Here is a 10970-nt window from a genome sequence, read left to right as displayed (position 1 = left end):
TCTTGTATGTTGTATTATGGATGGTCAGTGAGTACTTACCTATTTTTACTTTAAGTTTAAATCATACAGTTACATAGAATTGTGGAACGAAATGCTATTTAAGGCATAAATGTAAACAACTAGACAAATAATGTCGAAAAACATACAACTCAAGATGAAGAGTACATATTATTTTGTTTAAGTTTCAAGAGCTTTTAGATACTCGTTTACGGTTTCGAGTGTTAGGATGAGTATGTACGTACTTTTTCAACTTACATGAATTAATTATATAATAAACATAAAGCAATTGCCGTGATGATAACGTAGGTACAAAAAATATTGATTATTTGTACAGAAATGATTGACACTAATACACTATTATAGGTATAGGTACTTCCGGAATTCAAGAAGATTTCATATTATATCTGTGATGGCAGTCTATGGCACTGAAGGATTACAATTTACATGTAATCCTTAAATTGTTTACACAGGTTCATGAAGTATAATTAATTGTATGGGGTATTATTTGTTTTTATTCTTTATCAGTCATTTACTATTGAGTGATGTTTGTAAGTTTATAAGTTATAATTATAATCAATGGTGAACCATACGTATAATAAAACTTAAATAAAAATAAACAGAACAGGATTTATAAAAGTTATTTTTCATATAATTAAGAACTATAGGTATAATTATGTAATTACATATGTTAAATGTTAAGAGGTATTTTGAATTAAAACAAGCTAAATATCTAAAATACGACTATACTTAAATCGAAAATATCGTCAGGCGTGAATCATAATCTCTAAAAGATAATGACTCAAAAAGTCATATATTTAAACTATTCGAATAATATTCGATGAAAAAACCATCGAAGAATATTATTACTTATTCAATAGTATAAATTAGTAAAAATTAGGCAATACTGACAAATGACAATCACTCCAAACAGTTCAAACTGAACGATGACCAACTACAAGTCCACAAACTATATGAATTTATGATAGTTGGTGGATGCATTTGGACAATAATAGCAACGCCATTTAATGTCACCGTTTTAAACTATTTTGCAGGAGCGCAAAAAACTACATACTTGTTTTCACCACCATCACCGCTTACTGTAGTAGCTAGATGACGCTGTAGTATAAGATAATAATTTTTTTTTCACATTTCTAACTTCGACGCCAACCAACGAGTTTTATTTTTACAAAACTATTTTCTGTTGGAGAGTGATCCAAAATCTAACAGGTAGTTGGAAATGAATGCACATTTATATAAAATTGTATTGTATAGTTTTATAGATTGCCTATCGAGTATCATAGTATTGGTGATTGTAAAATATATTAATCAAAATATTCATTAAATGTTATTTAAATAGGTACTCCAGACTTTCGTTTATTATTTTTTTTAATAATAAAATAATAAATACTTCTTATTAGTAGTAAAACAATATTATTGTAATAAAATGATTTATACATTTGTTCGTGAAAATAGATTGACTCAGCTCTTATTTAATTTGAATGTATAATATATATATTATATAATATACTTTATGCCTTTATGGTGTCTTTTGAAGTTTTGAACCTATTTTACCATTATGACTTCAGGTATCCCTTATCTATGTCATCTCTTATAATAAACCTGTCCAACACTCAAAAATCGTTTAGTGAATAATTAAATACATTTGTATAAACACATTCTAATCTTAAAATTGCGCATTTATTTTATTTTAACAAACTATAGTTAAGTCAGTACAATAAGTTATCTACTTAATTCCCAGAATTTCTTATCCATCCTTTAGTATAAAAATTTCTATTATAAAAAGAATTAATGAAATTTCTCCAATAGTCGTTTCGAACAATAAATAAAATTCAAAATTTTACAATAATAATTTGGAATAGTTTTACTACTAAATATTAAAATGTAGTGTAATTGATGGAATTGAATACCATCGTATTAGATTTATAATATAATATTATGTTTTATTTATAAATTTGTGACGGGCCACACAGAATACCTTTGCAGGTGGGGCACCACTGTATTAGAATATGGAATTTTCTTTCTAATAATTACCTACGTTTATACTAAATTACAATAGCTTTTTTTTATTCAAATTATAGCATTATTATTACAATATTTTTGAACCCTGCGGGCTGCGAGACTTTAAATATAAAAGATTGATTTCTATATGTTTATGTAGTAAATACTTCTTTTATATAACAATAACTAACAAATATAAAAATTATAGATCGTTAATTTAAAAAATATACACTATTTAATTACTTGTTGAAACAAACATTTATTTAATATTTTCATGTGCTTTAATTATTTTTTGAACAATATTAGGTAAGTATCTTATAAATATTTAAAGGATTAACAAACGTTTTGGCTAAGTATTGCAGTGACAAAAAAAAACTAGCTAATCTTATATTATAATTTTTAAACCCACAATACAATCATAATTCACAAATTAATAAACTGTATATTTTTAATCAAAAAATAGTGTTTGATTTTATTTACCTTGTGATTTTATTAATGGCGGAATGTACATAGCAGGTACTATTAGTGCTGGTAGATTAACCAAGTCAATGAATATTCGATATGAATCACTGAAATTAAATTTTAAATCATGTATTAATCCATTAAATTAATACTATTTTTATGCAAACTGGTATTAGTGTTTAAAAATATTATTTTTTTATAGTCATAATAGTTATGAAATATAAACATATAAATATTAAACTATCATTTTTTTTTATTAGTTTTCAATATAATAGTATTTAGCTCGACAATTACATACATTACTTAACTAAACACAAATATGCAAATAAACAAACGTCAAACAATACAACAGAGAAAGCAAGATTTCTAGATAACAAATCCAGCTTCCAAAATAAGTTGATTATTTTGTTGATTATAATTTCCAAATTAATGTTGAGACTTAAGAATGGGGGAAAGGTTAAGAGGTATATTTAAGACACTAAAGGAATTGAACAAAATTAGACGTCAAGGGTCTAGGGGTGGACAATGAAAATTAAACTATCATAATTTGATTTATAAATAGTTTACTAAATAAATATTTAATAAACTTCAATTTATTGAATAAAATATGGTTAGGTACTATGCAACAACTAGTAGTTATCATAGATATTAATTATAGTTTAGTACATTTTTACAGAAAATTGCAAGTAATGCCATATCATTGTATTAATGATCATTACGAGTAGAAAACGAAACTACTTATTAATTTTGATGTGTTTTATTTTTAGATTCTGTGTGGACGAAATCTTTATTTTATTATTGTAAATAAAAATTAATAACTGTATCTAGACATAAAAATTCTCTCCACGTATTTATTTCTGTATTTTCTAATCATGATTTAACTTTCTAAATAATTTAGATCTTCATGTACTATTAAAGGAAATTTAAAATGTTTCCCTTTTTAATAATTATTTTGATTTATATATGATACATTTTTGTTTCTAAGTTTAATGACTTGAACATTTAATACAACGTTGTTTAAAATTGTCTGCAGAATTCACAAGACATCAATAATACATCTTTACAATTTATTTATAAGTGTTTGAAGTTCAAATTAATTAATTTTTAGGTACTTATTACTTATTGTGGAAATCTAATACATAGGTAATAGGTATGTATACTTACCATAATGTAGATCTTAAATATTCTGAACCAGTAGTACCACCCGTGCCAGAACTATAGGATCCGATCATCTTGTGTACCATAACGAAATGACTATCTATAAAATTACTTTAAATTTAATTTCACAGGCATAATAAATATTTCTAGATTATGATATTATATTATGAAACATGCAATAGGTAGGTACTTATCAGTTATCATATAAAATATTAACAATTACTAATCCATAAAATAATTCAATGATTATTATTTTATTTCAATAAGAATTAATGTTTTTACATATAACATTTTTTTTTATTTTTATTTTAAACTTTATACGCAAAAATATTAATTGTTATTATTATAATTTCTGTGAAAATTAAAATTATGTATGCAAATCAAGTCCAAAATATAACCATTTATACATGATAATAGCATACGATTATTGATATTTAATCATCATTATCACATAGCTTATATAGTATGATATAGCCATAAAGGTAATTATTATGTGTCTATATAAATTTAAATTTGAAACATTATTGTAATCAATCAAATATTTACATCTCCATTTTGATAAAAGCGTATCGATATCCACCAATGATTCTAGTATTTTGTTGGCCAATGTATATCCTTTTTCGTGTCTATATGCATAAACTATTATGGCGCCCTTTAAGGCCATATGAGAAAACTTTCGATTCCCCTGGTCAACCAAGCGTTTGTGCTGGTCACATTTAAACACAGTGTCCATAAGCTTACGTTGTTTCTCCAGGCAAGATATGTCAGACTAAATTAAATTAATAATTAACAAATTTATTGAATGTTTAAGTGTTCTAATTTATAAATTCACGTATAATACAAACACGTTAAATTAATAAACTACATTTATTGTAGGTATATAGATTTATAATACCAATAGGCTATAGTTAATATATGTGTATCATCTGTATACATACAGATGATACCTTAAATTCTAGTAAGTAGTAGGTAAATGTACTTAAATGATGCCACATGTCCACATAATTTGTGTATATAAAAACCGTATAACAATAGCGATGAAAAGAACTATTTAGAGCTATATTATAGACCTATAGTTAAGAAACAAAATTCTCACCAGAAGAGAACTTTAACCATGCAATAAATGTACAAACAATATTTATTTATTTATTTTAAATGTGATATAAAAAAATCAAAATTATTAAACACAGCAAGATATTTTAATTATTAAAGTGAAAATGTGAAAACTTAAAAAATGTACAGTGTACACTATGTTATATTTTAATCTACACAATAAATACATCAGTGTCTATTATGCTCGTAATAATCAATAAAAAACTAACATTAAGATAACATACATTTTTCAGTCACTTCAATATCACAATACATGTATTGTCATAATTTTTTTATTGAGTAATAAATAACTAAGAACTAATTACTAATAATGATATAAGTATAAGAAACGTTAAATATTTTAGCGTATATAAATATCGACTTTTAAAAAGTTCATAAAATTGGGTCATGCAAACTCGACTAAGAACGTTTGTTATAAGTGAATATAAATTATCTCAACATTATTATTTTCTTTCAATACTTAACAAGAATACAACCGTATACATTTATAAATTATATTTTTTTTTAAAGTTTAAAAATATTCTAAAAATAGTTATAAAATTAAATCCAGATGAAAAAGAATTAAGGACTCATTAGCCCACTAATTTATGTCCAATAAACAGTTCTAAATAAATTCTTACCAAAAGTATTATTTCTCTTTAATTAATATCCCAAAAGACAAATAATTTACCATCATAATTTATTAAAGAGTTTATATTATATCAGATATCATTAATATAATCATTTTATATTGCGTTATATTTTATATTTTATTATTATTATTATTATTCATTAGTTATAAAATTATAGTAAACATTAATATTGTAATTGTATACGTTATTCATTTCTGAAATAAACTGTATCTACTCTAATTTTTCAATAAAAATCAAAAAATAATAAGACCAAAAGGATCCATTAATGATAATTTAAGTGGATTAATACAGAAAAACATCTATTGTTGTTCAAATAACAAACCAATTTAAAATATTTACAATTATATTTTTGTATTATTATTAGAACATACCTCAGTAGATCTTTCTAACCAATGATCTGCAGCTCTTCGATACTGATCCCACACAATATTATCTTTTAACATAGGGATAGATTCAAGCCAATGACAAACCAAAGAGAATAAGCTAGGTTCAGCCGAGACCCGTTCGAGTTCATCGTATTTCTTACCATTAAAGCAGTCAGTGTACGATTTACAACAATTGACACGGTTTTCCTTAACATTTTCATGAAAAAAATTTACTGTAGGTAATTAAAAAATTCATATTTTTAGGTATGACAAATTAAGGCTATTGGTATACCAGTGTTCAAAATGAAAAATTAATATAAGCAGACCATCTCTTAAACTTAAAAAATTAGCATGAATAGATTAAAAAAAACTAACTATTTTGATACAAAGTATTTCACAATTATCAATACATAAAATTGAAACAAACTAGTATATCAATAACCATTAATGATTAAGAGTACAATAAATATCAATCTCAAATTTGAGTACAGTTTTAGACAGAAAATTAGATTTAGTTGGTAGGTAGTTGATAAGTAAAATATTCTTAATAATCACAATAACTAAATAAAATTAATTAAAAAAGGAAATATTTTTGACAAAATTAATTTTTTTTCCTTGTAACAACAAAATCTGATTAAAAAAATCGAATTTTTTTTTTCAAAACTTCATACAAGATTTTTTTTTTGAGATGTTTTTGTATGGAGTAAAAAAAATGTAATACAAAGTATTACAGCCACTATTATTTTTTTCAAAATCTCGAAAATGTAACAATTGTTTTAAAGTTAAAAAGTATTTAATTTTAACTTTAATATCTAAAACATTTCAATTTGAATTAAATAACATTTCGTTTTTTTCTAGCATGAAAATATTTTGATACTCTGAAAATTAGGCAATAAAATGTGTTTGTTGTACACTAATCTGTTAACGATAAGAATAAACAAATAAAGTTATGATCCATTGACACATATTAGTACACCTCGTGTAAATGTAAGATAATAAATAAGGGAAAACAGAGTTTCCCTGATAGCTAACGTACTTATATTCAGGTTATTACCTCTAAGAAGGAAATTGTAATATGCTAATAAAATAGCACCTACCTATATATATACTCTAGAAAATAAATATATTTCATGACTTTCAAATAAATTAGTTTGTTTCCAAATTATACTTTTAGAAAACAATAATCTATTTGATAATCTAATTAAAAAAATAATAGAAATTCTAACAAATCGTATGGTATTTTATGATACAACATTTAATCATAAAAATAATATTTTATTATTTGTATTATATATTTATATGCGATAATCCATTCGATTCATTAGATATTTCTCAAAAACGTAAATAGAACAGTTTTTACCTTTTTTAATCCTAATTTATTTTCAATCATTCGAAATTGAAGACTTTGGAATCCTGATGCTGGTTTTAGATAATCACGAAATTCGGCAAAATCGTAAGGAGTCATGGTTTCCAAAACTCCAAAATGTTCTAGCAGTAACTTAATCAAATAAAAATACCGAACACATTATAAGCCGCATTAACACGTGTATGTATATTGTATATTGTATATAATTATATAACTAATTACTTTAAAATAAAGTCATTTGAACTGTTTAAATATGGAAAACCTTATAAGTGTATTTTATAAAATGATCCGTATTGTAACATAATATTATGCATGTATTCATATTCATCATTAACATATTATGTTCTTATATTATTTAATAAATTGAATAAAATAATAGATATTATAATAATTCTATATTAAATTCTACTAACTACCTATAAGGCTATATTATGTTAGTATGTACGTAAGCGTAACTAGTCCTTTAAGTTAGGGGGGGCTATAGCACATTTTTTTTAATTTGATTATTATATTTTATTGTTTCTATTGGTGTTTACAATTAATTTGAATGATTATTCGTTTAAATGAAACAATATATTTTGTTATATCGTAGGCAAAAATAAAGTTAATACTAATATGTCTAAATGCACATACATTTATCCAAAAATTCTGGGGGGGCTGAAGCTCACCCAAGTCCTTCCCCTAGTTACGCCTATGAGTATGCATATGGCACACCTAATACCTATAATATAGGTACTATATATTAAACATTTACTGGGATTACCATTATATTACTTTAAAATGTATGTGCTGTCGAAATCCACATCAATTGCAGAAACCGATCTAATGCCATTTTAAATATACAAAAAACAACCAGCTTTTTTAAATACACAATGGTTTAAGTATTTTATGTAATATAATATAATGATAAATATATTATCGAATAAACTATTATATAGGTATACACTATACATATTATTTCATTACTTATTTTAATTCATAATTGTTGTATGTACCTACATTTTTTTCAAAACGAAATTCATTTAATATTTTTGAATTTACTGAAATAAATGATATTGTCATTGATAAAATTTTATTTATGTTTAATATTTCTGTATTTAAATACATGATAGTAAAATATGGATATCCGATAATTTCTAAATCTATTCATATAAATTATAAATATTTACTCTAGATAATACCGAAGTACAAATTTGTATTACGGATATTTAGTATTTATATAAGCTTACCTTGATAATAGATGAAATTCTACCTAAACGTTTTAAAATGTTGAACATTTCCTGCTCGTTATTCTAAAAATTAGTCAATTAATTTAATTAATGTTTTTAATTTTATAATTTATAAAAGGTAAGGTGCAGCAAAATTATACATACCCAAAGATTACCAGACAATAATTTACAAACAATATCCATTTCAAATAAAATCTGCTTGAACCACAACTCGTAAGCTGAAAGTAGTGAAATTTTTACGTAATAAAATAATGAGTTATGAATAATGGTTAATTGAATTATCATTTTTGAAAAAAAAAAACAAATATTTTTATTTTAATGGCAATATACATTTCCATTATTTCCAATTTCATAGGCGAAATATTTTTCTGTGATTTTTTTTATGTAAAAAAACGAGTAGCTTATTAATTATAATTTCTTAATTACATTAATTATAATGTTAAGAATTTGATAATTTAAACTGTTAAATATGATACTAAAAAACTTAAAAACATGTAATCTAATACAGAAATTAGAAATCTAATTTTTATGTATGAAAAAAAACTCAGGAATGTATTTTGCTTCGAACTATGAAATTAAAAATAGAAATTGTCATTTGAACAAGTAAAAACGATTAAAAAAATAAAATAATACAACTTTAAAAAATATATATATTTATAATAACTTCAAATTATATAAAAATAGCATTTTCAAAAAGTTAATATTTTTTAAGAAAATTATTATTTACTGTTAATTGAATTACCATACATTATATGTGAGCTTTTAATGTTTATATATGAAAACTTATCTCACAAAATGATTATAATAATACAGTAAAACACTAAAATTACTAACATTTATTTTTAAATAATAACAAAATAATCACCAACTTTATTTATTAAATTTCATTATGTTTTGCTTATTGATATTTATACAAAAGTTTATTTAAACTATAATAAATAATAAAAGATAAATTATTATGTATTTGTGTTTATTTAAAGCCTTAATTACCTTGATGAGTAACTATGAAGAGATGCTCGTCGTAAGAAACCCTACCGTTTTGCATGCTTAACATAGTCTGAGAATCTAATAGTTTGTCAAGTTGTAAATAATCTGCATAGCTGTTTGATGCGCTCACGTTCTGTTTACATCTTTTGCTGAGACAATAAATACCGTAAACAAATTAATTTTGGATGAGACAGTGAACAAATACCACACTTACTTATTTTGATGATCATTGACTCTATCTTTACCGTTGATGCAACTCATTTTTCGGTTAACTCGTTCACTTATATTAAAAACGAACAGTAACTACTGTTATATGCCTAGATATGTATAATATAATCGGCGTATAGGTACCTCTAAAATATACTTTTAAATATTGTTCTGTATATAATATTAACCGAGGTCCGAGGATTTATGATATGTCTTTATAAATGAAAATTGAACAATGTATGAACAAATGACGTGCTATTTACTGATTAATAGAATTCATGTAAGGTTTACTCAATTTAGCAGTCAAATATGTAATGTAGTATCATGTGTGGCGAAAACCTACAGCAGGGGCATAGCTTATACTTTATAGCAAAAGCGTCAAGGTAATCTAATATCTTTTTCAAGGTAATCGTTAGAGTTACGCATAAAAGTCTGAAAGGATTGTGTTATCCTGCTACCGTTATTGTTACATAATAGGTTCATAGGCCTTCATTATAATTGTATACATAGTTTACATAAGAACTTATATTACGTATAGTTAACCATTTTGTGATCAGATACAGGTATGCATTTCAAAAACATTAATATCAATATGTCTAAAAAACTATGCACGTGTACAACTTATAATACTGTACGTCTGTATTAAATATCTATTTTAAATTCTGAGTTGAGCAATGCATGTATTGGTTTTATAATAGTTTGTTTATTTTAATTAGCTTTTTTTTGTGGATTAATGTTGATTAAAAATTATTTGCAGGGTAGAAATGCTTGAATATTTAATAGTTCATCAGGAGTTGTTAATTTTTCAATTAAAAATATCGAAAATCTAGTCACAATATTTTTTATGAGTATTGAAAATTAAAACTTTAACAAAATTCATAAAAATCGCGATAATCAGTAAATTATTTTGTAGTTAGAAATTCATAAAATTTTTACTTTAATGCCTAAGATTTAAAAAGGTTCTTTATTAACTTTTCAACTTATAAATGAAAAAAAATTCTATCGGTAAGTCAATATTTACAATCTTTCGATATTCATTTGTAATATAATATTTAAAAAAATATTTATAATATCATTTTCATTATACGATCAAATTTAAAAAAAAAATTAAACTTTTTGAGTTATTTAAAGATATAAGACATTTTTAATTTAGTTTTTTTTCTATAATTTTCGATAAAAATAGTTAACTATTTGTAGTTAAAAATTCATAAAAACTTTTCTTTTTGTATCTAAGTTTTGAAATTTGTATGTAAAATTCTTCATAAGTAGTTGATACTGTAACCATAAAATCTAAAAAATATATTAAGACAATTTTTTTTTTCTGCAATTTAGACAAAATTACTTATTTAAATGATAAAAAACAATATGTTAATTATTTTATTATGATTTATAAACTTTATTTATGAGAACTTAAACTTTTAATTTTTATGTA

General features: G+C 23.6%; 1 protein-coding gene across 1 annotated transcript; it reads right to left on the bottom strand.

Moving 5' to 3' along the window:
- Positions 1–2234: 2234 nt before the first annotated feature.
- On the bottom strand, positions 2235–9607 carry LOC132930729 (tryptophan 2,3-dioxygenase). Its single transcript, XM_060996758.1, has 9 exons — positions 9546–9607; positions 9335–9480; positions 8489–8562; positions 8345–8407; positions 7110–7247; positions 5756–5956; positions 4186–4408; positions 3646–3739; positions 2235–2588 (listed from the first exon to the last, which is right to left on the bottom strand). The coding sequence occupies exons 1-9, from the start codon at positions 9590–9592 to the stop codon at positions 2492–2494; spliced, it is 1083 nt and encodes a 360-aa protein (XP_060852741.1). The 5' UTR covers positions 9593–9607; the 3' UTR covers positions 2235–2491.
- Positions 9608–10970: the final 1363 nt, after the last annotated feature.

Source organism: Rhopalosiphum padi, chromosome 4, assembly GCF_020882245.1.
Source record: "Rhopalosiphum padi isolate XX-2018 chromosome 4, ASM2088224v1, whole genome shotgun sequence".
NCBI classification, from domain to species: Eukaryota; Metazoa; Arthropoda; class Insecta; order Hemiptera; family Aphididae; genus Rhopalosiphum; species Rhopalosiphum padi.
Note: the sequence above shows the minus strand (reverse complement) of the source record. Positions and strands in the feature narration are given on the sequence as shown.

Excerpts from the sequence above, each read along its gene's own strand:
- LOC132930729 (XM_060996758.1), bottom strand. The coding sequence starts at position 9,592 with ATGAGTTGCATCAACGGTAAAGATAGAGTCAATGATCATCAAAATAA. Across the intron at positions 9,481-9,545 it reads GTCAATGATCATCAAAATAA|CAAAAGATGTAAACAGAACG; the intron begins GTAAGTGTGGTA and ends TTATTGTCTCAG. Across the intron at positions 3,740-4,185 it reads GCTTTTATCAAAATGGAGAT|ATAGTCATTTCGTTATGGTA; the intron begins GTAAATATTTGA and ends GTAATTTTATAG.